The sequence below is a fragment of the Symphalangus syndactylus genome, chromosome 5, assembly GCF_028878055.3.
Source record: "Symphalangus syndactylus isolate Jambi chromosome 5, NHGRI_mSymSyn1-v2.1_pri, whole genome shotgun sequence".
Taxonomy (NCBI): Eukaryota; Metazoa; Chordata; class Mammalia; order Primates; family Hylobatidae; genus Symphalangus; species Symphalangus syndactylus.
In genome coordinates this window covers 152,076,060-152,102,653 of record NC_072427.2, presented here as the reverse complement: position 1 = coordinate 152,102,653, position 26,594 = coordinate 152,076,060, and the positions used below count along the sequence as shown (strand labels likewise).

Genomic DNA, 26,594 nt, shown 5'->3' with positions numbered 1-26,594 from the left:
CACATCAGAGCTGGTAAGCCCGCCTCCAAGGCCGGAAGACCCGCCTCCTCCGTAAGGTTAAAGGAGGAAGAGGCAGAGATTGGAGGTTCAGGCAGTGACGTAACTTTCTGCCTTAGGTGGCCTTGCGCTCTGGCGGCTGTCGCGACGGGGGTTCAGGGAACATTTACTGGGGCTCCCCGCTCCCTCTGCTCTTGGAGGTGCCATGAGGTCAGTTAGCTACGTGCAGCGCGTGGCGCTGGAGTTCAGCGGGAGCCTCTTCCCGCACGCAATCTGCCTCGGAGACGTTGATAACGATACGGTAGGTGCATGCGCACTGCAACAGACAGCCTGGATCTGCAGGGACGGGGCAAGGGAAGTGGAGGAGGCCGCCCGAGCGTGCCACGTGAGCGTGAGCATGCGCGCTGTGGCTAGTTTGGGGCGCTAAAGAGAAAAACTTTATTGATAGCTTCAGTGTTCGTGGTTGGTTTTGTTCCTTGGGAGGTTTTGTTTGTTTGGTTGGTTGGTTTTTTTGAGACAAGAGTCTCCGTCTGTCACCCAGGCTGGAGTGCAGCGGCGCGATCGCGGCTCCAACCTCCACCTCCCGGGTTCAAGCGATTCTCCTGCCTTAGCCTCTTGAGTAGCTGGGATTACAGGAGCCCGCCACCACGCCCAGCTAATTTTTGTATTTTTAGTAGAAACGGGGTTTCACCATGTTGGCCATGCTGGTCTCGAACTCCGGACCTCAGGTGATCCCTCCTCGGCCTCCCAAAGTGCTGGGATTACAGGCGTGAGCCACCGCGCCCGGCCCCTGGGAGTATTTTTTAGGTGGGATAGATAGCTGATCCCTTCGCCTGATTGAGTCACGTGTTCACTGGAGGAGCCTGGTAAACTCTGGTGGCCTAGTTTTCTGGATCACTGTTTCTGAGTTAAGCCTCCTTCAGTGGCGTCACTTCTCAAATTACTTACCTTGGCTGGACGCGGTGGCTCGCGCCTGTAATCCCACCACTTTGGGAGGCCGAGGCGGGCGGATCACCTGAGGTCAGGAGTTTGAGACCGGCTTGGCCAACATGGTGAAACCCCGTCTCTACTAAAAATACAAAAATTAGCCCGGTGTGGTGGTGCGCGCTTCAAATCCCAGCTACCTGGGAGGCTGAGGCACGAGAATGGCTTGCACCCGGGAGGCGGAGTTTGCAGTGAGCCGCGATCGCGCCCGCTGCACTCCAGCCTGGGCCACAGTGCAAGACTCCGTCTGAAAAAAAAAAAAAAAATCACCTTTCAAAGCCGTGAAGTGGAAATAACAATGCCGCTCTGCCTGTGGCTCCGCCCCTCCGAAGACTTCTCTGAGCCGCCTCCTACCCCCACAGAATTAAGCACTCCCTCCGTGCTTAACATAGGTATTAAACTCAACGTCTGCTGCTGTTAGACTTGGCCCACTCGGCTGGAATAGATTGGGGTATTTCCCTGCCTAGCTCTCCCTCCGGGGCAACAATCACCCCCACAACCCAGTGTTAATAACGTCCGGTTTCTTCAGTGCCTGCTTCATAGTAGATGTAGGTGCCTGGCAACTTGTGCTACACCTTGGTTGAATTACAGAAACAATCTCCATCTACCTTTTCTCTCCTCCGCAGTCGTTCCTCTTTATTTTTTATTTATTTATTTATTTTTGAGACGGAGTCTCGCCCTGTCCCCCAGGCTAGAGTGCAGTGGAGTGCAGTGGCTTGATTTCGGCTCACTGCAACCTCCGCCTCCCGGGCTCGAGCGATTCTCCTACCTCAGCCTCCCAAGTAGCTGGGATTACAGGCGCCCGCCACCACGCCCGACTAATTTTTGTATTTTTAGTAGAGGTGGGCTTTCACCATGTTGGCCAGGCTGGTCTTGAACTCCTGACCTCGTGATCAGCCCACCTCGGCCTCCCAAAGTGCTGGGACTACAGGCCTGAGCCATCGTGCCCAGCCCTTCTGATTTTTTAAATAAATTAACACGGGTCAAGCAGGTAAAACAGTGCCTGGCACACAGTTTAGTGCTCACTTAAGTGTTAGTGGTGGTGGTGGTGTTAGTATTTTATTCTGTTTTTCTTTTTTTTTTTTTTTTTTTTTTTTTTTTTGAGACGGAGTCTTGCTCTGTCACCCAGGCTGGAGTGCAGTGGCGCGATCTCGGCTCACTGCAAGCTCCGCCTCCCGGGTTCACGCCATTCTCCTGCCTCAGCCTCTCCGAGTAGCTGGGACTACAGGCGCCCGCCACCACGCCCGGCTAATTTTTTGTATTTTTGGTAGAGACGGGGTTTCACCGTGGTGTCGATCTCCTGACCTCGTGATCCGCCCGCCTCGGCCTCCCAAAGTGCTGGGATTACAAGCGTGAGCCACCGCGCCCGGCCTTATTCTGTTTTTCTGCAAACCTTTATTGAACTGCTCATTATGCACCAAGGACTCTGCTACATTCTAGGAATTCAAAAATGAACGAGAGAGTTCCAGTCCTCTGATAGCTCATAATCAAGTTGTGTGATAGTCACCGGATAATAAAATGTAATGAGATGCACTGACTAAAATATGTAGAGGATTCTCCGGTGGAGCATTAAAGGGAATAGTGTCTGATGCTCTTTTTTTTGCAGACTTTATCTTTTCATTTATTATGTATTTCATATTTCTAATGCAAAGCACTGTATTGCCCTCTTCTACCCTCTGCCCTGTCTTCCTACTCGGCCTGCCTGCTTCACAGTTCCTTAACTGTCCTGTGCTTATTTCCCACCGCCCCCTAGTGCTGTGATGGAGAAGGTATTTTATGAGGCCTCTTTTGGCTCTACCCTCTCTGGGGAGGAAAGAGTTATTCTCATAAATTTGTATTGTTTTCTGGGCTTTCGTGTTTCTTCATGAACTGCCAAGCAGTCCAATTTTATGAGAAAATCAGAGGAGGAATTTTTTTAATTTTTTTGTTTTTTATAGAGACAGGGTCTCACTCTCTTGCCCAGGCTGGAGTGCAGTGGTGCAATTGTAGCTCACAGCAGCCTTGAACTCCTGGGCTCAAATGATCCTACTGCCCCAACCTCCTGCGTAGCTGGGACTACAGGTGCCTGCCACCATGTCTGGCTAATTTTTTAAAAGTTTTGTAGAGATGAGGTCTCATTGTGTTAACCAGGCTGGTCTCAAACCTCTGGCTTCAAGCAGTACACTGGCCTCAGTGTCCCAAAGTGCTGGAATTACAGGTGTAAGCAACCTCACCAGGCCACATTTTTAAACAGTAAATTAACAAAGCACCTTCAGATATACATCATTTTCCATTTTATCTGATTGCCTTCTTTGTTTAAAAGCATTCCCTTTTTTATAGCTTTATAGCACCAGCTTTTTTGAAATTGTACTTACCTAAATGAATTACACTATTACACACTCACTTCTACAATATTAGATATACTACCATTTTTTTCACCTGAGTTGTAAGCTCCATTACTGTACACTCCCTGGGGATAGGAATGTTTTAATCTGTTTTTTCCACTGCTATATTCTCAACACTTAGAACAATATAGGTACTGGCCGGGCGTGATGGCTCACACCTGTATTCCCAGCACTTTGGGAGGCTGAGATGGAAGGATCATTTGAGCCTCGGAGTTCGAGACCAGCCTGGGCAACACAGTGAGACCCCATCTTTACAAAAAGTTAGAAAAAATTAGCCAGGTGTGGTAGTGCATGTCTGTAGTCCCAGCTATTCAGGAGGCTGAGGTGGGAGGATTACTTGAGCCTAGGAAGTTGAGGCTGCAGTGAGCCATGATCACACTACTGTACTCCAGCTTGGATAACAGAGTGAGACCCTGTCTCAAACAACAAAAAAACAGAAAGAAAAGAAATAAGAAACATCAAGTAATAGAAGGTTTGATTTAAAAAAAAAAAAACTAGTTTTATGCTTCTGTGATTTGATATTCTCACCAGAATCTCCCATAACAATAACAACAATTAAAAAATAAATCAATTTTTTTTTTTTTTTTTGAGACGGAGTTTCTTATTGCCCAGGCTGGAGTGCAGTGACACAATCTCAGCTCACTGCAACCTCTGCCTCCCGGGTTCAAGCGATTCTCCTGCCTTGGCCTCCCAAAGTAGCTGGGATTACAGGGGTGAGCCACCGTGCCCAGCCAGAAGTCGAAGATTCAAATAAATTCCAATTTGTTTCTAACTTTCCCTTACTGTTCACCTGTTATCTCTGTTGCCTTTAGAACTAAATTTCTTGAGAGTATTAGTGCAATGTATTCTGGGATCAGGAAGGGGATGTTGGCTGTACCCCCAAGAGGAGATCATAAAGCAATTTGCAGAAGTGGGGTTTGAAGCCACTTGGTTAACATCGTGAAACCCTGTAAAGGGCAGCTACCCAGATATAAATGGTGGAGAGGCTCCATACAGGGACCTCCCTTCTCTAGAGCTTAGCCATCACTTGAGGGCACTGGAGGCCCAGAGTGCGGAGCAGCCCCTTCAGGCTCTGCCCCCTCAGGCCCCACCATCCTTTGTGGTTCCCACATACACCTCAAGATCAAAAGGCCTTGCTAGAGGAGGGAGGGCCCCAAGAGTTCACACTGTCTTTTTATTTGGCCCCTGATTAAATATGAGGTCTGAAGTTAGATTCTCCAAAACTCCACCATCTTGGGCTGTTTCAAAACATGTCCCATTTGTAATGGGCAAATTCAAAGAGCCAAAGTCAGGCATGTGTAGCCTAGAGCTGTTCAGGTGGCATATTTTCTGGGGTGGGCCATAGATTGTGTGTAGCCTCAATTCCTGTAACCTCTCTTACCCCCTAACACACACACACCCCTAAATGGAAATAAAGAACTGGGAAAGTATGGTTGTGTTGGCCTCAAAAGATTGTTTTGTTTTGTTTTTTGAGACAGGGTCTAGTTCTGTCACCCAGGCTGGAGTGCAATGGCACGATCATGGCTCACTGCAGCTTCAGCTTCCTGAGCTCAAGTGATCCTCCTTCCTCAGCCTCCTGAGTAGCTGGAACTACAGGTGTGCACCACCACACCTGGCTAATTTTTTTTTTTTTTTTTTTTTGAGACAGAGGCTCGCTCTGTCACCAGGCTGGAGTGCAGTGGCACAATCTCGGCTCACTGCAACCTCCATCTCCCGGGTTCAAGCGATTCTCCTGCCTCAGCCTCCCAGGTAGCTGGGATTACAGGTGTGTAATTACAGGTGGATTACAGCTGGATTACAGGTTTACAGCACGCTCGGCTAATTTTTGTATTTTTAGTAGAAATGGGGTTTCACCATGTTGGCCAGGCTGGTCTCGAACTCCTGACCTCAAGTGATCCACCCGCCTCGGCCTCCCAAAGTGCTGGGATTACAGGCGTGAGCCACTGCACCCAGCCTTTTTTTTTTTTTTTTGAGACGGAGTCTCACTTTGTCGCCCAGGCTGGAGTGCAGTGGTACAATCTCGGCTTACTGCAAGCTCTGCCTCCCAGGTTCACACCACATGCCATTCTGCTGCCTCAGCCTCCCTAGTAGCTGGGACCACAGGCACCCACCACCACACCTGGCTAATTTTTTGTAGTTTTAGTAGAGACAGGGTGTCACCGTGTTAGGTAGGATGGTCTCGATCTCCTGACCTCGTGATCCGCCTGCCTTGGCCTTCCAAAGTGCTGGGATTACAGGCTTGAGCCACCGCGCCCGGCCTTTTTGTTTTTTTTTTTCTTTTTTTTTTTTTTTTTTTTGAGAGATGGGATCTCATTCTGTCACCCAGGCTAGAGTACAGTGGTGCAATCTTGGCTGACTTCAACCTCTACCTCCCAGGCTCAAGCAATTCTCCTGCCTCGGCCTCCCGAGTAGTTGGGACCACAGGCATGCACCACCACGCTTGGGTAATTTTTATATTTTTTGTAGAGACAAGGTTTCACCATGTTGGCTAGGCTGGTCTCGAATTCCTGAGCTCAACCAATCCACCCGCCTCCACCTCCCAAAGTGCTGGGATTATAGGCCTGAGCCACCGCACCTGGCCTCACCTGGCAAATTTTTAAATTTTTCGTAGAAATGGGATCTTGCCATGTTGCCCAGGCTGGTCTCTAACTCTTGGCCTCAAGTGATCCACCCACCTCCACCGCCCAAAGTAGTGGGATTACAAGTGTGAGTCATTGCACCTGGCCAGACTTTTAATAAAGTAGATGAAGCTCCAGGTTGAGGTCTTGTGATTTCCCTTGGCTAGGCTAAGTAGAGAAGAGCTTGAAGTGGTTCAGCAGAGTCCCATCCTAACGCTTTCTTCTCTCTCCATTTGAAGTTAAATGAACTGGTGGTGGGAGACACCAGCGGGAAGGTGTCTGTGTATAAAAATGATGACAGTCGGCCATGGCTCACCTGTTCCTGCCAGGGAATGGTCAGTATTCACTTCCCTGGGCCTGGAGGGAGGAAGGGATCCCTTCTGTCCAGTGACCGCCTAGGGTGAGCCCCACACAGGTGCTAACCCATGTGTCCTGACTCCCCAGCTACTGGGCCCAGCCACTGACGTGCAGCCAATTTGATTCAGGGAGGGCAGTCCCCAGCCAGTGCTCCCATCTGTCCTCACACACGCATACATGGGCTGGGGTGTTTTTGTGTAGTGGGAGTACTCCTTGACACTTTAGGGAAGTTGCCTAAGGTTGTCTAATCTTAAAGTATAGTCAAAAAGGGGGGCAGTTATTTGAATAAGTCTAGAAATATGGTAGCCTCGCTCTATTAAATACAGAGTTTCTATTTTATTTTAAGTCCAGATTGTCTTAAACACCTCAGGTCTTCATATTGCTGTCTGGGTGAACCAAACCTATAGCACAGTGACTCAGTTAATAAAGACTATCACCATGGTTCATGTGGCACAAGTTTTCAGTGAGTGATGGTGATTAGAAAACCCGCCCGCTCCTCCTGCTTCACAGAGATCAGGGAGAATGATGGTGATTAGAAAACCCGCCCGCTCCTCCTTGCTTCACAGAGGTCAGGGAGTACTGGTCTCCTTGGCGTCTCCCTGAGCCTCCCTTTCTCTCTTACAGCTGACTTGCGTTGGGGTTGGAGACGTATGTAATAAAGGAAAGGTAAGAACTATAGGGGACCTTCCTTGATTCTTAGCTCACAGTGGAAATCAGTTGAAGGTTAAAGGCTTCAGCTGACCTCTGTGATATGATTATCAGGCTTGTTTCCAAAACTCCCTCCCCAGTGCATCTCTACTATACCTCTGTTTGTCCTAGAACCTGTTGGTGGCAGTGAGTGCTGAAGGCTGGTTTCATTTGTTTGACCTGACACCTGCCAAGATGTTGGATGCTTCTGGGCACCACGAGACACTAATTGGAGAGGAGCAGCGTCCAGTCTTCAAGCAGCACATCCCCGCCAACACCAAGGTCATGCTGATCAGCGACATCGGTGGGCATGCCTACCTTTGCAGGCAGCCAGGAGAGTAGGACTCAGTGGATACTAGAGCAGGTCCCAAGGGATTGGGGTGAGAGGGAGAATCCATATTCATTTATGCATTTGTTGTGTACTGAGCTGCCATGATAAGCCAGGCATCACTCAAGGCGCTGGAATTGCTGTAGTGAGTAAATGGACAAAAATTGCTGCCCTCCTGGGCCTTATTATGAAGAGACAGAAAAGAAACAATATAGGCCAGGTGTGCTGCCTCTCACCTGTGATACCAACGCTTTGGGAGGCTGAGATGGAAGGATCACTTGAGGCCAGGAGTTCGAGGCTGTAGTGAGCTATGATCTCCCCACTGCACTCTAGCGTGGGACCCTGTCTCTATTTAAAAAAGAAAGGAAAAGAGAAGAAACACTACATATTTTGTAAGATAATTAAGTAGTATATTAGAAAGTAGTAAGTACATGGCTGGATGTGGTGGCTCATCCCTATAATCCCAGCACTTTGAGAGGCGTGCTGTAAACCTGTAATCCAGCTGTAATCCCAGCTACCTGGGAGGCTGAGGCGGGCAGATCACTTGAGTTCAGGAGTTTGAGACCAGCCTGGCCAACACAGTGAAACTCTGTCCCTACTAAAAATACAAAAACTAGCCAGGCATGGTGGCAGGTGCCTGTTATCCCAGCTACTCAGGAGGCTGAGGCAGGAGAATCGCTTGAACCCGGGAGATGGATGTTGCAGTGACCCAGGATCGTGCCACTGCACTCTAGCCTAGGCGACAGACTCCATCTCCGAAAAAAAAAAGATAATAAGTGCAGCCAACCACGGTGGTTCATGGCTGTAATCCCAGCACTTTGAGAGGCTTAGGCAGGTGGATCCCTTAAGCTCAGGTTTTCGAGACCAGCCTGGCCAACATGGTGAAACCCCATCTCCAGTAAAAATACAAAAATTAGGCTGGGCACGGTGGCTCACGCCTGTAATCCCAGCACTTTGGGAGGCCGAGGAGGGCAGACCACAAGGTCAGGAGACCGAGACCATCCTGGCTAACACAGTGAAACCCCGTCTCTACTAAAAATACAAAAAAAAATTAGCCGGGCGTGGTGGCGGGCGCCTGTAGTCCCAGCTCCTCGGGAGGCTGAGGCAGGAGAATGGCATGAACCCAGGAGGCGGAGCTTGCAGTAAGCCGAGATCGTGCCACTGCACTCCAGCCTGGGCGACAGAGAGAGACTCCGTCTAAAAAAAAAAAAAAAAATTAGCTGAACGTGGTAGCATATGCCTGCAATCCCAGCTACTCTAGAGGCCGAGGCAGGAGAATCGCATGAACCCGGGAGGTGGAGGTTGCAGTGAGCCAAGATTGTGCCACTGCACTCCAGCCTGGGTGACAAAGACTCTGTCGCAAAAAAAAAAAAAAAAAAAAATAGTGCAATGGAGAAAATAATTCACAGAAAGGGCTAGAGTGTCGAGGTGGAGGTAGCAATTTTAAATGGAGTTGTTAGGGAAGTCCTCACTGAGAAGGTAACATTTGTTTAAAAAAAAAAAAAAAAGGTGGCAAGCAAGGGAGCCATCCAGATAGAGGGCTTGTAGGTGGTGGGAGATACATGGGATGAATTGGGACACTTTGAGTTGCACGTTTGAGAAGTAATATGCAGGCAGAGAGCAGATAGGAGCTGCGGAACACGTGGACCAGATGGACGGGCGAGATGCCGCAAATGCAGGGGCAGGGGCAGACTGAGTGTGAAGTGAGTAGCACTGCAGATCGGGCGTGAAGCCACACTGGCTGGAAGGTGCCACTGTTAGCAGAGGAGCAGGGGCTGCTCGTGGGACTCCAAAGCCCATCTTGTCTTTCGTGCTCACAGATGGAGATGGGTGTCGTGAGCTGGTGGTGGGCTACACAGACCGTGTGGTGCGAGCTTTCCGCTGGGAGGAGCTGGGTGAGGGTCCTGAACATCTGACAGGGCAGCTGGTGTCCCTCAAGAAATGGATGCTGGAGGGTCAGGTAAGAAGCTGACTCTGGGGAACAAGGCCCCAGGGAGCTGGGAGGAAGGCCTCCTGGAGGAGGCAGTGGGAGAGCAGTCATGCATGGGACAGGGCCAGGGTGGGGAGAAGTGAAAAGTCACCTTGCCAAGAGAGATCCAAAGACCATTTCAAATCAGGGGCTTAGGGGAAATTGCTAGTAACAGGCAAAGAGAAGGGCATGTTGGGCTAAGAATGAGGAGTGTGAAGGTAGGTGTGTGGAGTGGGCCGCATCAGGACCCAGACCCCAGCTGCGACATGCACAGGGGAAAGCGTGTGGTCTGTGTGGAGAGGACGGTGCCAGGCAGGAGCCCTGGAAACTCGAAATCCTTCCTCCTGCTGCTACCCTTGAAGCCCAGAGGGCTGTTCCCAGGACTGCTGCCCTGCCCCTGCCCCCGCCCCCACCCCCTTCCCACTCGCCGCCCCCTCCATTCTCTGCAGGGACCCACTGCCTTCTCTCTCCATCTCCTTTAATCCCATTCCCTGGTGCAGGTGGACAGCCTCTCAGTGACTCTGGGACCACTGGGCCTTCCTGAACTGATGGTGTCTCAGCCAGGCTGTGCTTATGCAATTCTACTGTGTACCTGGAAAAAGGACACTGGGTCCTCTCCTGCCTCTGAAGGGCCCACGGATGGCAGTAGGTAAGGGGGTACAGGCCAGTGGATGGTGTGGGGGTGCATGGAAGCAGGATGGACTCCCAGATGCCACATGGTAGTAAAATGGGTCTGCAGTTGGCAGAGCTGCCTCATCTGGGTCCCAGCCCAAGCAGCTTTGCCCCACTGGGGAAGATTATTTTAAGACCAAGGGAATCCTGGGCTCTAACTTTGTAGCACCTGAAAGAGGTCCTGAGATTCCAACCTGGCAGCCCCATCCCTGTCTTTTCTGTTTGCCACATGGGCCAGATGGGGTTAGTGGTAGGTTTCTAAGCTGATTCAAATCGCAGAAGCCCTTGCAGGGATAGGGGTTACAAAGGGCTGGAGAACTCAGCTCAGTTGGTCTCCCACTTGATCCTTCCACCCTCCTGTGCACAGGGAGACCCCAGCTGTCCGAGATGTGGTGCTGCACCAAACATCTGGCCGTATCCACAACAAGAATGTCTCCACTCACCTAATTGGCAACATCAAACAAGGTGAAAGTGTAGTGGGTGTGAGGGAGGGAGATGAGGGGCAGCCGTCAGTTCTGGAGGAGTGGAGATCCATAGCTTTCCCCTCATTTCGAGCCCTGTCCTTCCCCTGCTGCTGCGGAACACCCCTCTCCCCGTAGGCTCTGACCTTGCCCTGCCCTTTACATTTTCTTCCTCTGGTCCTCACAGGCCACGGCACTGAGAGTAGTGGCTCTGGCCTCTTTGCCCTGTGCACCCTGGATGGTGAGCAATGCTAGGATGCGGTGTGGGGGCTGTATGCCTGTAGGGTCTGCTCGGGGCCAATCCCACCCATGCTCAGCCTGCCTCTCCCCTGGCAGGGACACTGAAGCTCATGGAAGAAATGGAAGAAGCAGACAAGCTGCTATGGTCAGTGCAGGTGGATCACCAGCTGTTTGCCCTGGAGAAATTGGATGTCACCGTGAGTAGAAAACCTGGCAGAGCAGAGCATTCTTGCGTTTTCCACGTGGAGAGATGAGATTTGGAATAATCAGGCTATTCTCACATCCCAGGGAACTCCCAAACTTTATCTTTAGTCTCTGTCTCTTTGTTTTTTTTTTTGTTTTTTTTTTTTGAGACAGAGTCTCCCTCTACCACCTAGGCTGGAGTGCAGTGACATGATCTTGGTTTGCTGCAACCTTTTCTGCTAGACTGAAGCCATTCTATCACTTCAGCCTCCTGAGAAGCTGGGACTACAAGCGTGTGCCACCACACTGGGCTAACTTTCCTAAACTTTTTGTAAAGATGAGATCTCACTATATATGGTTTCAAACTCCTGGGCTCAAGCAATCCTCTCGTCTTGGCCTCCCAAAGTGTTGGAATTACAGGCATGAGCCACTGTGCCTGGCCTTAAGTCTCTTTAGATAGGTCTAAATCCATCTGAAGCGAGTTTCTTTCTTCTTACTCTACCATATTTAATGCTATACTGTGCTGTTAGAAGTCTGTCATTTCCATAACTTCAGCAGAAGCAATAGCCCCAAAGAAAAGTTGCTGTAAGAGCCTGGAAGTATGTTATTCATCCCAACTCCAGAGGCATATTTTGTAGGTTTTTCTTGTCCAAATATGAATCCCTATTTAATATCACTGTGGCCCCTGAATCAGCACGTAGGGGCTATACTTTATATTGCCATCAGGCATGCTTGTTGGTTTAGGAGAAGAGGCAGACCTGGGTTTGAATCCTGATTCTGCTGCCTCCTAGCTGAGTGGCCTTGGGTGAGTGACTGTATTTCTATAAGCTGAGGTTTCCTCAGTAGAAAATTGCCTACTTCCTAGGGTGGTTGTGAGCGGTATGTGAGGTGGCTCTTTTGACAGTTCCGTTTACTGCCCAACGCATGGGTGAAATTCCTCCCCAGCTCGCTGTTTGTCATCCAGAGTCCAGTCCACAGCTCCTTTATGTTCCTTGTCTCTGTCCTTTTTCAGGGCAACGGGCATGAGGAGGTAGTTGCATGCGCCTGGGATGGACAGACCTATATCATTGATCACAACCGCACCGTCGTCCGCTTCCAAGTGGATGAAAATATCCGTGCCTTCTGTGCAGGTGACCGCCACCCCCATGGCCCCTTTCTACCCACACTTAAGTTAGATAGGCGTGTTAGGCATGCCAGGGAAGTGTTTGCCCCTCACTTCCCTTTCCGACGTATCCCCTGATGTAAGTCTTCACTGACCAGTGAGTTCTTCGGCTCTTTTGTTTGGGGGTGAGGGGTGGTCACTACATTGCCATCTTGACAATTTTAAATAAGAAGAAATAAAAGACAGTAACATCTCCACCCCAAATATTTTAAAGAATGGAATGAGTTTCTGTCATCTGTCTGGGATGTGTGAAGACATGAGGACGTTCTTTTCCACGAGCATGCCAGGCCTCTGTGAAGAAAGTTCTAGAGCATTTTCATTAGTTCCAAATCAGGGGCCTTGGGAGGCAGCACTCACTCTCTGGGTGACTGGGGGATGCATTTGGAAGGAGGGATTGGCACCTAAGAGAAGGCTTACTTTCTGATTGTGCTTTGCTAGTCTTGCCCTTGGGCGAGCAAGGCCGTCCCTCATCCCTCCAGGGATATCACTAAGATGGGAAAAGCAACAAATAGCACCTTTTTGGATGCTGTTCTGCCCAGGTTTTGTTACTCTGGTTTTTCTACATCTGAAGTGAGCCAGGTCTTTTCCCATCTTACCTGTTTTACTGAGTTCCCAACAGAGAAGAAATAGAGAGCCTTTAATTTTTTTCCTGACATCAGTGGAGGATGGGAAGTGCTGACTCGGAAGTCTGTGTCTTGCTGTCTGCCCCCCACCATTGGCACTGAAACTTCCTGACCTTTGTCTCCCTGCCCACATCTTCCAGGGCTGTACGCCTGCAAAGGGGGCCACAACAGCCCCTGCCTCGTATATGTCACTTTCAACCAGAAGATCTATGTGTACTGGGAGGTGCAGCTGGAGCGGATGGAGTCTACCAATCTGGTGAAACTGCTGGAGACCAAGCCGGAGTACCACAGCCTGCTGCAGGAGCTGGGCGTGGGTGAGTGCCAGAAAAGCCAGTGGCCCGGGTGCCCAGGAGACCCACAGCCTCTTACCCACCCCTTCTTGGCTCTCAGATCCTGACGACCTCCCTGTGACTCGTGCCCTGCTTCACCAAACGCTCTACCATCCAGACCAGCCACCGCAGTGTGCTCCCTCCAGCCTCCAGGATCCCACCTAGCTGTACTTGCCTCATAGCTGGTGAAGGATTCTTCTGAACCCCCACCCTACCCCGTAAAGGTATCTGTGGTATTGGCAGGATAGGGAATATGCATTACAGAAATGCAGGATTTGACTCTGGGCATGAAAGATGGCAGCAGCCCTAAGGTGACCATGAACTATAGCCCTCGCAGTCTTTTTGGTGAAAGAAGAGACAAGTTGACCATCTGCACATTTCCTTATGGACCCACCCATCACGCCAGCAGGGTCATAGGACCCTGGCCTTGTTCCAAATCATCTGGGACATGTCCCACTCCCCACTCTCACTGTGTTGAAAACAGAGACTTGTTTGTGTGGCCCCAACACCCATAAGGAAACCAGGCTTTAGGCCCAGGGAAGCAGTGGAGGTAAGGGCTCCACCCCCTCTTAAGTGCTGTCTTCCACGGCACAATTCCAAGTTCTTGACGTTAGTAATTGTTAAAGGAATGACAAACTGTTTTGTTTTGAGGGATCTTTCTACAGTCTGGTCTTACCCATCTCAGGGTAAGATGATTTTCCTCCATTTACCAAAGCAGCTGGGTCAGTGCTTTCTCACGTTGCCGTATTCTTCGGTATTAGTCAGCTTCAGAAGCCCTGCTCCCATTTTTCCACCCACCCATTCCCCCATAAAATAGCTTATTGTCTCCAAGACAATAGACATTTAAAATGTGATGCAGGTTTATGATCCAGACCACAATCGGAATTATATCTTGGGTCATTTATGTACCGTCTGTTCTTGATTCTCTATGCCCTAAATCGGTGTTTTTCAAACCGTGGTTGCAGTCCTTTGGTGGATTATGGCCAGCATTGTTTAAATAGGAAGAATAGAATAAAGTAAAATAGAAAATAGCAGAGTACATTGCTCACAGTGTAGGTAAGTATTGTTTTGTTAGTCATACATGCATGTGTGTACTGAGTGCCATGTAAAATGTAATCCTGCTGTGGTGAGCTGTGGTCAGAGGAGTTGGAAAGCCATTGCTTTCCAATTGCTCTCAATTGTACTGACCCTAGTCAGATGGGTCAGCCTGGGCAAGGGCCCACATTGACATTCCCTTTCTGTAAGGGACAATGGGCAGAGTTATCATTCAGCTCTTGATAGGCAGGGAGGAAGACCAGAGAAGAACATCGACATAGAGAAACAAGAGTTTATTCCAATGGAGACGCAGCTGAGCCGAGCGCTTGCCACTGGGCCTGGGGTCTGCAGTTACAGAAGCAGCAAGAGGCAGACAAAGAAAGGCACAGCACAAGACCCAAGAAAGCGGACCTTGTGGAGCAAGGCAGTGAGGGAGAGGAAGGCCTTTAGGATTTTGAGACCAGGTACTATGGCACACGTGATAAGTGAGCTCCTCTCCTTTCCTTCTGAGGGCAGGAGAGGCAGCTGGGAAAGGGCAGGCCAGGTGTCACGGGCAGCTCCTTGCGTCCTGGTTCTTCTCTAACCCAGTCAACCGCAGGCTCAAGACTCTGTTTCAGCCCAAGGGTCCCAGTTCCCTTGTTCAGGTTAGCTGTACCACTGTCTTTCTCTACTCCTTTTTTGTTTGTTTTTGGAGACAGGGTCTCACTCCTTCACCCAGGCTGGAGGCTGGAGTCCAAGTCACGAACTTGGCTCACTACAACCCCCATCTCCCAGGTTCAAGCAACTCTTGTGCATCAGCCTTCCAAGTAGCTGGGATTATAGGTGTGCACCACCATACCTGGCTAATTTTTGTATTTTTTAGTAGAGATGGGGTTTCGCCATATTACCCAGGCTGGTCTCAGACTCCTGATCTCAAGTGATCCGCCCGCCTCAGCCTCCCAAAGTGCTGGGATTACAGGCATGAGCCATTGCACCCGGCCTCTTTCGTTACTCCTAATCCATGATTTGAGAGACTCAAACCAGCCAGAAAGACTTTCAGGGGTCTGGCGTCTTAAGGTTCAGGTTCTTCTCTTCACAGTGAATTCAAAAAAGCCTCTGTCTCCTGACAGACCCCAAACTTAAAAAAAAAAAAAAAAAAAAAAAAAAAAGCCTCTGTCTTTTTGCTTTGGCAAAAACTGGCAGGGGGTTAGAAAGCCACTGATTCCAGGACAACTCAAGCTTAAGCTCAAGAGACCAGAGATGGGGATAGGAAGAAGGCCTAATGCGGTGGATAGTTCTAGAAATCAGAAAGAATACTGAATAGGTTAAGTCTGAGTGGTGACACCCTCACTATCCTGTCTGCCTCATAGGAGCGATTCTCTACAAGCCTCTTCCACACACACACCCAAAGTTCAGGGCCTCGGTGGGTACAAAAAGCAAGTGGAGAAGGATAAAAACCTAGCGTTAATAGCAGAAGTATGTCCAAGGTTTTGCACAGGGTAATCAAACAGTAACTGGCTTCAGACATTTGCAGCCCCAGAAAAATAACTAATAAAAGCTCTCAGCCTTATGAGATGGACATTCCTATACTAACTCCCACTCTTTGTTGTATTGAATTCTGGCTAATGTTTCTTCTCCCACTCAACTGTGAGCAGATGTGCACAGAATCCAAGAGGCAGACACCAGGAGGTCCAGGGACATAGGTTGGTGAGGCATGGCAGTCTAGTTGTGGGAGATAATGAGCCCCAGAAGGTGTGGTGAGAGACATGGTGGCGTGGGAAGTTGTGTTTGGGGTGGTATTGGGTGGTGGGCAAGGACAGCAGTCAGCAGAGCCTTCGACCCAGCCCAAGCAGGCACCCCATTTTGCTTAGGTTCCTATCTGTGGTCCTGATTTGGCTTTGCTTTTCTTGGGAGGAAAATGAATCAGAATCCTGGCATCGTGGGCCCTCTAGTGAAAACTCCTCCTGGGGAGTGGGACAGCTACTGAGAAGCAGAGAGGAATGTGGCCAGCTGGGGGAAATGGGACAGCAGGGATTGGGGTGGTGATTGAAAAGGCAGACACCGTAGTCCCCAGCTACCTGGCTTCAAGAGCCCCCATTCCCCACACGCCTCTTCTGCTAAGGCAAGGTCGTTCCCTCTGGGGACTGACTGAGACAGCAGTCACTGGCCAGGCTCTTGGTACAAAGGCAGGAAGGGCAGCTCTGAGAACGGGGCTTTCAGCCGCAGCACTCCGTGCTCCAGGTCGATGCAGCACTGTGGGGCGTAGAGCAGTTATGCCAGGTCACCTCAGCCTGTCACCTGCCTCCCAGCCTGCTCCTTTTGTTCCCCCTCCCACTTCCCACAGCTTCCACCTGCCTTTTGCTCTTCCCCCGTCCCCATTTCCCTAGACTCCTGTTGGAGGGGGTGACCCAGTTCTCTTGATTTTTCACTTGGTGGTAAGTAAGGAACCTCTAAGGAAGCAAAGGGACAATTGCCCATCTCTAAGTCACTCTCATCAGAACCTGGTCCAGGCTAACACACCTGTGCCTTCTACTACTTTTTCCCAGTGCTTTGGATCAGGCCTTGAGTTTGGGTGCCTTACCTTGAGAGAAAGCAGAGTCTGCAGGCCCAGGCAGAATTCAGGACTCTCAACATCTGTAGGAACAATTTGAAAACAGAAGAGGCTGAGGGTTCCCAGTGGTCGCTGCTGCCCTCCTCTCAGCCCTTGCTCCTTCTCTGCCCACCCCATCCCCAGATCCGAGGACACTGGCACAGAGATGGGGGATAGTCAGAACATCTCTGGGGACTCCTTGTGCTGCAGGGACTGAAAGTCTCAGCCTTTGCCCCACCCCGAAGACGAAGGTGAGAGGTGAGCACCAGGGCTGTTGCAGAAGGGGGGACTTACCCATCACCTGTGCCGAGCACACCACAGTCTCCTGCCCCAGCTGTAGCTCCAACTGCTCCACCTGGGTTGGGGGCCCAGGGGCCAGGTCCCCAGCTGAGGGTTTTAGGACTCTTTTCTCTAACCTGTGGTTGGAAATCAAGGGTTATGGCTACCACAGCCCCTAGAGGGCTCCACCCCATTAATCAGCAGATGTCCCTCTGTACTATGGGTTCACCTCCAACCCCTGACCTCACGTGGGGTCTAAATCCTTGCCTTCTCTGCCAGAGTCTTCTAGCCACTCTTTTGTTAAATAACAGCTTTATTGAGATAAAGTATGCAACTGTCATCACTATCTAATTTGAGAATATTTTCATCACCCCAAAAAGAAACCCTGTCCCCCATTTGCTTGTTTGGGCCACACTCTTACCCCAGGCGGCTGAGACATCCAGCAGAGATCCGATTGTATTGGGTGCCTGTGTCCACGGCCACTCTAAGCAGCTGGTCCTGGCACTAAGAAAGAGGGATCGTGGTGAATCAGTGAGTCCCTAGGAGAATGGGTTGGAATTGGATCCTTCAGTTTCCCAGCCCATTGATGATTCCCTTCTAGAAATGAGTGGAGAAAATGAACTGTCTTTAAAACTGGCTTTTATCGGGGCCAGGCGCGGTGGCTCACGCCTGTAATCCCAGTACTTTGGGAGGCCGAGGCAGGTGGATCACCTGAGATCGGGAGTTCAAGACCAGCCTGACCAACATGGTGAAACCCTGTCTCTACTAAAAATACAAAATTAGCTGGGTGTGGTGGCGCATGCCTGTAATCCCAGCTACTGGGGAGGCTGAGGCAGGAGAATCACTTGAACCCGGGAGGCGGAGGTTATGGTGAGCCAAGATTGCGCCATTACACTCCAGCCTGGGCAACAAGAACAAAACTGTGTCAAAACAAACAAAAAAACTGATTTTTATGACACTCATACAATGGGGCAGAACTCCCAGATAAATAAATCAAAAAAGGAAGTGGGCCAGGTGCAGTGGCTCATGCTTGTAGTTCTAGCACTTTGGAGGCAAGAGGATCACTTGGAGCCTGGAGTTCAAGACCAGCCTAGGCAACATAGCAAGACTCTGTCTCTACAAAAAATAAAATGGAAAAAAAAAAGTGGTTATATGTGATGGGTTCATAAGTTGGGGGAAGATCTGCCAGACATGGAGAAATGGTGACCTGTTTGTTTAGAGGAATCCTTGGGAGTTTGATGCCCTCCTGGTTAGGAATAGAGGAAGGATGAGAAGACTAGAATCCCCTGTTAGGAAACTCAGATATGGGTAACCAAGAAGTTCGCCCCTGGAAACAAAGGAAGCCAACTTCACCTACTTTGGGACATGGACAGACATTTTGATACACACTTGGATATATACACACATTGTTTTCTCATTCCAAACATTCATTGAGTATCTACTGTATGTTACCGGGAGGTACATCAATGAATGCTATTCAGGAGTCTAAAGGAAGTAAAATATAACTCTACTATATGACAGAAAGTTTTATGGTCTATAAAAGGATGTGAATGCCCTGGCCCTGTGGCTCACACCTATCTATAATCCAAGCACTTTGGGAAGGCAAGGTGGAAGGATCGCTTGAGGCCAGGAGTTCAAGACCAGCCTGACCAACGTGGTAGTCTAAAAATACAAAAAAAAAAAAAAAAAAAAAAAAAAAAATTAGCCAGGCATGGTGACGCACACTTGTAATTTCAGCTACTCAGAAGACTGAGGTGGGAGGATCGCTTGAGTCCAGGAGGTTGAGGCTGCAGTGAGCTCTGATCATGCCGCTGTACTCCAGCCTGGGTGACAGAGTAAGACTCTGTCTCTAAAAAATAGAAGAACCGGAAAAGTTGAGGGGTGTGGTGGCTCATACCTGTAATCCCAGCGCTTTGGGAGGCCGAGGTGGACGGATCACCTGGGGTCAGGAGTTCGAGACCAGCCTGACCAACCTGGAGAAACCCCATCTCTACTAAAAATACAAAATTAGCCAGGCGTAGTGGCATTTGCCTGTAATTCCAGCTACTCGGGAGGCTGAGGCAGAATTGCTTGAATCTAGGAGGCGGAGGTTGCAGTGAGCCAAGATCACACCATTGCACTCCAGCCTGGGCAACAAAAGCAAAACTCCATCTCAAAAAAAAAAAAGGGCTGGGCGCAGTGGCTCACGCCTGTAATCCCAGCACCAGGAATTTGAGACCAGCCTGGCAACTTGGTGAAACCCTGTCTCTACTAAAAATACAAAATTAGCCGAGCGTGGTAGTGCGGGCCTATAGTCCCAGCTACTTGGGAGGCTGAGGCAGGAGAATCGCTTGAACCCAGGAGGCAGAGGCTGCAGTGACACAAGATCATGCCACTGCACTCCAGCCTGGGTGACAGCGAGACTCCATCTCAAAAAAAATTTTTTTTTTTTTTAAAAAGGACATGAGTAACATGCCTTAGAGGTTGGGAGGGAGGAAAGGCTGTTTCCTACTGGGGAAATCAGAAAAGGTTTCAAGGAGGAGGTAACATCTGAGCTGGGCTTTCGCTTGCAGAATGCAGAGCCAGAATGATTGGAGAGCAAGAAGAGTGCAATCCAGGTAGAAGAAGCACAGAGCAAAGACGGTGGCCGAGGACCAGTGGGAATTTATTGCGAATGTTCAACAGTGATTGAGTGGTTACGCGGTTCCAGAGATTACAGGGCCAATGCCTTAGAACACATGAGTTTTTTCCAGAATTATGTTATCCGTGCACACACACCATTTGATTTAAGTATTGTATTTTGACCAAGGAAAGGGGGCAGAGTAATGGTGGTGACAGATGGAGTTGCACTGAGGAGAGATGGGTTGGGGCAGGGAGGAAGGAGGTAGAGGACCCTGGTTAGGTCCAGGCTAGGGAGAGAGGTGCCCTTTCTCCCTCCCTCCCTCTGCCATCAGGGCAGCAAGGAGAGCAGGTGAAGTGAGTGCAGGCAGGGTTGTTAATGAAAGTGTGTCCCTGGGGGGCCTCTCACCTTGCAGTTGACCAGAAGAGCTGGAATCTCTGTCCTGCTGGTCTTCCTCCTGCTCTCCTGGCCATGAGTCAGGGCCTGCACCCGGGGAGACTCCCCCTGAAGCCATTTCGGGTTTCCCTCCACCAGGCGTCTTTGGATCACACTGTGCGGCTGCTGGCTCCATCACAAAACAATGAAGGTAGGCAGTTCTAAAACCAGGCATCCAGGCTGCTCAGTTACCCCACTTAGATATCCCAGGATGCTCCCCCAACCACACCCCAGACCTGAGCCTTACCCTCGGAGTTTACCCTAGGGTCCCAGGTAATGAGAGCAGAGTAAGCCCCAGTATCAAATCATGCCATTTTCCTTGGACATCCATAGATTGCTCAGCAGTGAAGAAATGGGAAGAGAATGGTCCATTCTCCGTTAAACTGACTTAGTAGCCGAAGGGACATTTCAGGAATTACTATGCTTGGGGGAAGTTTTGTCTCAAACTTACATTTTTTTTTTAGCTAGGAGGTTTTTTTTTTCTTCCCCTCTGACCTCATCCTTCAATGGGCTTCAGATCCCAGGGTTGGTGGTGTGATGAAAAACAGTAAGAAACTCAAGAACTAGGCCAGGCGCGGTGGCTCACACCTGTAATCCCAGCACTTTGGGAGACTGAGGTGGGCGGATCACTTGAGGTCAGGAGTTCGAGACCAGCCTGGCCAACATGGTGAAACCCTATTTCTACTAAAAATACAAAAATTAGCTGGATGTATTGACACGTGCCTGCAGTCCCAGCTACTCGGGAGGCTGAAGTGTGATGGTCACTTGAACCTAGAAGGCAGAGGTTGCAGTGAGCTGAGATCACACCACTGCACTCCAGTCTGGTTGACAGAGCAAGACTCTGTCGCAAAAAGACAAAACCAAACAAAAAAAACTCTTAAGAACTAGGATGCTGGGAGTCATCTTTGACCTGTCCCTCATCTACAGCCACTCCCATTCCATCCAGTCACTTCCCAAATTCTGTAAGTTTTGCCTCCTGTGTAGAATCAATCTGTCCTTCCTTTTCTTTTCTTTCTTTTTCTTTTGCCTTCTTTTCTTTCAAGATGGGATCTTGCTATGCTGCCCAGACTGGACTCTAATTCCTTGGCTCAAGGCATTCTCTAGCCTCAGCCTCCTGAGCAGCTGGGACCAAAAGCATATGCCACAGCACCTGGCCTCCATCCATCCTTTCTGTTACTGCCTGTGTTCCAGACTCCCCACAGCTCTCTTGGATCCTTAGAACACCTTCTTAAGTTCATAACCTGTCTCCAGACCTGTTACCTTTCAAATACATCTGCTTGGAGCTTCAGACTGGAAGCTAAAACCTTGCTACTCCAAAATATGGTCCTCAGATCAGCAACTTTAACATCATCTCGAAGCCTCTTAAAAATGCAGACTCATACCTACTGAATCAGATGTTTCATTGTGACAAGATCCCCAGGTGATTCATGTGCAGGTTAAAGTTTGCGGAGCACCAAAGTAAAACATGAAACTAAGCATGTACTCTCTTATTTAAAATGCATCAAAGACCCCCCACCCTACCCCGCATTGCTTGCATGATAGAGCTCAAGCTTTTGAAGGTGATCCGCAGCCCAGATGACGGGGCCGTGCCTCCTTCCCTGCCACTCTATCTATGGGCCCCAGAAGCACCGCTCATACCAGGCTGCTTTTTGCCTCCAGGTCTTTACTCCTTTCTCCTCTCTTCCTGAAACTCCTCTTCCTCACTTTTCTCGAGGCTAGACTGGACGACTAGCTTAACACACTTTATTTGAGAGAGAGGTTGTATCTTCAGTTTGGGATTCCGTGTACATCCTATAATGCAGGATGGACCCTTTCCAGGATACCCTCTCTGAGTTCTTCATGCTCCTGTCTCCATACACGCCAAGCTGGGGTCCCTCGTCTTAGCTCCCATGCTTCTCACAAATGTTATGTATGGATTTTACTCCCCCATTAGCCTGGAGAGCCCTTGAGTCTACCTCACTCATTTTTATATCCCAGGGCATGGCTCAGCATCTAGTAGGCACTCAATAAATGCTTGCTGCAGACTGACTCTTCTCCCAGGCTCTATGCACCTCTCCACCTGCCCTCTCTCCTTGGGAGCCTGGGATTGTTTTTCTACTCTTAGATTAATGAGGCCCTTGGGGTTGCTCCTGGCAGCAAGGCTGCCAGCAGGAGACCCAGTGCTGGGAAAAGTTCAGCGAGCTCTGGGACTGGCTGGAGAGACTGGCTCTGCACTTCCCATCTTCCACCTTCCCACGATGGACTCAGGCTTCAGGTCCCTCCCACTGTTGTGCAGTTTGCTCCACAGCCATCCCAGGGAGGGAGACAATGGGGTCTTCCCTACCCGTTGTGCCTTTGCTCCCAAAGCCATAGGAGGTAACTGCTAGAGATCAATTGGGGATATCCTAGGGAGAGGTGAAAAGCCCAGGACTTCTCATCAGAAGGCGGGACCTGCCACTCCGGGATGGCAATGTCAGTAGAGCACCTTCTCCTCGGGCCAAACAGATGTAGGATGGTCCCCAGTAGGTTCTAGCCGTTGAGAGCCAAAGAACCCGCTTCCCTGCTCCATCCCTGTTTTTCAGCTATGCTTGCTGCCACTGCAAGTAGGAATAAGCAAGTCTCAGTGCAATCCCTTTTCCTCGTTGGGAGCTAGGGAATTGCCAGGCCTCTGGGCTGTGGTCCTGGTGGGGGCAACCCAGGCCGAGAGGAGTCTGGAAAGGTAGAGCTAAGTAGGGAAAGGTAACGAGGCGCTGCATTGCCTTCAGGTTCCCGGGGAGAAGCAGTTGGTGGAGCCCAGGCCTGCAGACGTGCTTCCAACCTCAGCACAGGCCTGGTTGAGTACCTCTTCTCAGACCAGGGGAGGGGACAGGGAAGCGAATGCTCCCAAGCCTTTCTACGAAGGATTTCCTCTTCCGTGGGTCAGAGGCTAGGAATATTTCTCAGGCTAAATGGAATAGTAGCTGGGGGATAATAGCATTTAGATAGTGCCTGCTATTGGGCACTGTTCTAAGTGCTTTAAATATATCAGCTCTAACAACTCTCCCAACAGTCCTGTGATTGATTGGATTCTCATTTAGCAGATGAAGAAACTGAGGCACAGAGACGTAAAGTCAATTGTGCAAGTTAGTGAATGGCAGAGCCAGGATCTGATCCCAAGCGAAGTGGCTGTGCAGCCCCGCTTGTCAGCACTGCCTCTCAGAGGGGAATGCCTGAATCTGCAGTTGTCCCCCACCCACTCACATCCTCACTGTGACTCCCCTGCCCCATTCCTCTGAGACCAAAGCTGCTGCAGACGGATGGGAGGAGAGGAGCCTGGAAGGTCCATTCCACTTAGGAGCTGGGGGAGCAGCACTTGAGGCGGCCAGGGGCCCCCAGCAAGAGCCACACAAAACCCTGATGCCCTGGGAGGGATGGAGACCCCCCGATGTTTTGATTCTGAGGAGAAAGGACAAGTGGGTAGACAGACCTGGTGGAGGGAACCTGTGGTTCGGGGAGAACAGGAAGTCACAACCCTAAACTGGCCAGTCCTCCAGGCGCTCCCGGTTGTAAGTGACCACTCTAGAGGGTGCCTGTGTTCCTGTAAGCCCCCACTCCTAAACAGCCTAGCTCCTCACCACCCTCAAGTTTGGGGCCATTAGAGGAAAAAGGCAGGGAAGCCGAGCAATGGGAATAGGACCCCTCAGAGCCACCAAACCATGGGAACATCCCCAGTGAAGAGCCTCAAGTTCGCAAGATGACCTCTCCCCATCTCAACAAGGGAGCGGGACCTGAAAGCTGAGGGTCTGCACTTTCTGCTCCTGCCTCTCCTGCTCAGGATCTGGGAAGTGGGAGGCAAGGGCCAGGGGACGCTGGCGGGGGAGGGGGTGCCTCACCAAGTCCTTGGAGGTGCCGAGTCTCTTGAGGCTGTCCAGAGGGAGCAGGTCGGCCGAGTCCTTGTGCAGGAACTGGGTGGCCTGTTTGAGCCGGCGCTGCTGGCTCAGGTGGGCTCGGTCTCGAAGCTGTGCCTCCTGCCCCTTCGTCCTGGCTTTTCCCTCATCTCTCCTGGCCTCCTGCTTGGTGCTCATGGCCCCTGCTGGAGGAGTGGGCCAGGGGCTGCTGGCGGGGGGGTGGGGCGTCACCAAGTCCTCTCTGCTTCTTCCTGCCTGTCTCCGTCCCGTGCTGCAGCTCTCTTTCCAACAGGAGGGTCTCCGCGGGAGAGAAAGAGGAAAATAAATAGCGTGCAGGAGCAGCGCGTCAGTCTCCAGTTTCCCGAGACCGCTGTAGAGGGAGGGAGACTCCGGCTGGAAAAAACCCAGTCCTAGAAGAGAGGGAGGGTTGGCAGGGCCCACAGCTGGCTGACTTGGCCGCGTCCCCAAAGCTGGGGTCCTGGTCAGAGCGGGGGGTGGATGGGGCGTGTGTGTGTGTGTGTATGTGTGTGTGTGTGTGTATGTGTGTGTGTGTGAGAGAGAGAGAGAAGGAGAGAGAGACAGTGCTGTAAACTGTCAGGGTGCCCGTGCCAGGTGGTTGCGAGGAAGCGCTTGTCACTGTGTGGGGGCAGCAGCCTTAGTGCACCTCCCAGCGTGTGTGGCCCCTGCCCTCCTCCGCATCCCTCCCAGGCTTCCCAGGGCTGCCCAGCTGTTTTCCGCCTGGCGTTCTCTGCAGCCCAGGGCTGGTGTGCAGGCCAGTAACTGGGTTCAGATCAGAGAGGGGCAGCATGAGAGCGTCCTTCCCTCCTCATCCCCCTAGCCTTACCTTGTTAGGTCTCTTCCCTCCCGCCTAGCAGATGTCAGAGTCTTTAACTAATTACTCTGGATTCTGGGTTCCAGGGAATGGCAGGAACAACTCTGAATCTTCCCACGAATAGAAAATGTCCCTGGCATCTCAGTCTCCTTTATGTGACTCTCCTCAAGTCCCAGCTCTTTAAAAAATGTTGTATTTCAAATATACAGAAGTTACAAAGAATAAGATAACCAGTACTCTTCACTCATCACCAGTTTAAAAAATAAGCTGTTGAAGCTCCCTATGCACTTCCACTTCCGCCTGCTGAAATTGGTGTTTATCAGGCCTTTACTTTTTTATATTCTTTATGCAAATACTTACATATGCATTCTAAGCAATATGTCGTTGGTTTTGTCCTACTCACCGTATTTATTCTTCTGCAATCTGCTCTTTTTTGCTCAATACTTTTTGTTAGTGAGATTCATCCATACGATATGCTTAGCTCTAGTTAATTGACTTCACCTGCTGTGTAACAGTATTCCACTAGATGCATGCATGACATTGAGGAAATTTAGGTTATTTTTCATTTTTAGGTCTAACAAACAATGCTGCCGTAAATATTTTTGCACACATCTCCTGGGGCACCTATGTAGGCATTTCTCTAGAGTATACACCTACACCTAGGAGTGGAATTGCTGGGACATCCCATATACAGCTTTGCCTGTTTGGCATATTGCCAGAGTGTTTTTATCAGTGCACACTCAGACAGCTGCACACGGGCTCCGGGGTTCCACATCCTCTCCAGCACTTGGTATCAGACTTTTTCTAGCCCTGGCTTATCAGCAGATTTTTGTCTCCAGCCTTTCCTCTTCACCATCAGAGAAACGCACTGGCCAAGCACCTGTTTACCTGTGTTGGACACTCACAGGGTGATTACTCCACCTGAGCCCTGCTCCCTAAGGGTGCAGTCTGACTCAGACAGTTCCAAGGCACATGTACTTTCAGACAAACCCGATGTCTACTGAGCTTCTAGGAACTAAGCCTCTTTGAGACACTTTCACAACCCCTGCAATTATATGAAGAAATACTGTATTCTAATCCCCATTTAGAGGGAAAGTGTTATGGGTTGAATTGTTTCCTTCACCCCCCAAATGTACCCCTAACCCCTAGTACCTCAGAAGGCGACCTCATTTGGAGATAGGGCCTTTACGGATATGGTGAAGTTAAGATGAAGTCATTAGGATGAGCCTACTCCCATACGACTGTGCTCTTATTAAAAGGAGGAAGTTGGACGCAGAGAGAAATGCACATGGGGCAAACGCCACGTGAAGGCTGAGGTCGGGATGATGCATCTGTAAGCCAAGGAAGACCTAAGATGAGCAGCAAACCACCAGAAGCCAGGGGAGAGGCACGGAACAGACCCTACCTTACCGCTGCCAGAAGGAACCAACCCTGCCAACACCTTCCTGTTGTACTTTCAGCTTCGAGAACTGTGAGATGACAAATTTCTATTGTTTTAGCCACTCAAGCTTGTGATACATACTTTGTTATGGCATCCCCAGGAAACTAGTACATTAAGTCTTAGGACCCAGCACGGTGGTTCACGTCTGTAATCCCAAGCACTTTGGGAGGCCAAGGCGGGTGGATCACCTGAGGTCAGGAGTTTGAGACCAGCCTGGCCAACATGGTGAAACCCTGTCTTTACTAAAAATGCAAAAAATTAGCTGGGCATGGTGGCACTCGCCTGTAATCCCAACTACTTGGGAGGCTGAGGCAGGAGAATCACTTGAAGCTGGGAGGAGGAGGTTGCAGTGAGAGGAGATTGTGCCATTGCACTCCAGCCTGGGCGACAAGAGTGAAACTCCATCTCAAAAAACAAAAATGAAAACAAAACAAAATTAAAAATTAGCCAGGTGTGGTGGCATGTACCTATAGTCTCAGCTACTCAGGAGGCTGAGGTGGGAGGATCACTTGAGCCCAGAAATTCGAGGCTGCAGTGAGCTATG

At 50.2% G+C, this 26,594-nt stretch overlaps 2 protein-coding genes across 14 annotated transcripts; one reads left to right on the top strand and one right to left on the bottom strand.

The window, feature by feature from the left end:
- The first annotated feature begins 27 nt into the window (after positions 1-27).
- On the top strand, positions 28-26,179 carry ITFG2 (integrin alpha FG-GAP repeat containing 2). 13 transcript variants are annotated; one of them, XR_010120925.1, is made up of 16 exons: positions 28-298; positions 6,223-6,318; positions 6,965-7,006; positions 7,160-7,331; positions 9,176-9,315; positions 9,825-9,973; positions 10,364-10,461; positions 10,645-10,698; positions 10,794-10,894; positions 11,893-12,010; positions 12,806-12,979; positions 13,056-13,218; positions 14,276-14,493; positions 16,743-16,856; positions 19,892-20,062; positions 25,869-26,179. XR_010120925.1 is itself a non-coding variant. In XM_063639919.1 (12 exons), exons 1-12 carry the CDS (start codon positions 203-205, stop codon positions 13,157-13,159), a joined length of 1,344 nt encoding a protein of 447 aa, XP_063495989.1. In that variant the 5' UTR covers positions 41-202; the 3' UTR covers positions 13,160-14,033. The 13 variants fall into 13 exon arrangements, 2 of the variants coding, with proteins under 2 accessions (XP_063495989.1, XP_063495990.1); XR_010120921.1 differs by having other exon boundaries at positions 82-298; positions 14,280-14,493; XR_010120927.1 differs by having other exon boundaries at positions 105-298; positions 20,011-20,062.
- NRIP2 (nuclear receptor interacting protein 2) lies at positions 14,308-25,384 on the bottom strand. The gene is made up of 7 exons (XM_063638520.1): positions 25,310-25,384; positions 23,763-24,368; positions 19,885-20,037; positions 17,299-17,381; positions 16,893-17,014; positions 16,590-16,642; positions 14,308-16,261 (listed from the first exon to the last, which is right to left on the bottom strand). Exons 1-7 carry the CDS (start codon positions 25,382-25,384, stop codon positions 16,169-16,171), a joined length of 1,185 nt encoding a protein of 394 aa, XP_063494590.1. The 3' UTR covers positions 14,308-16,168.
- Positions 26,180-26,594: the final 415 nt, after the last annotated feature.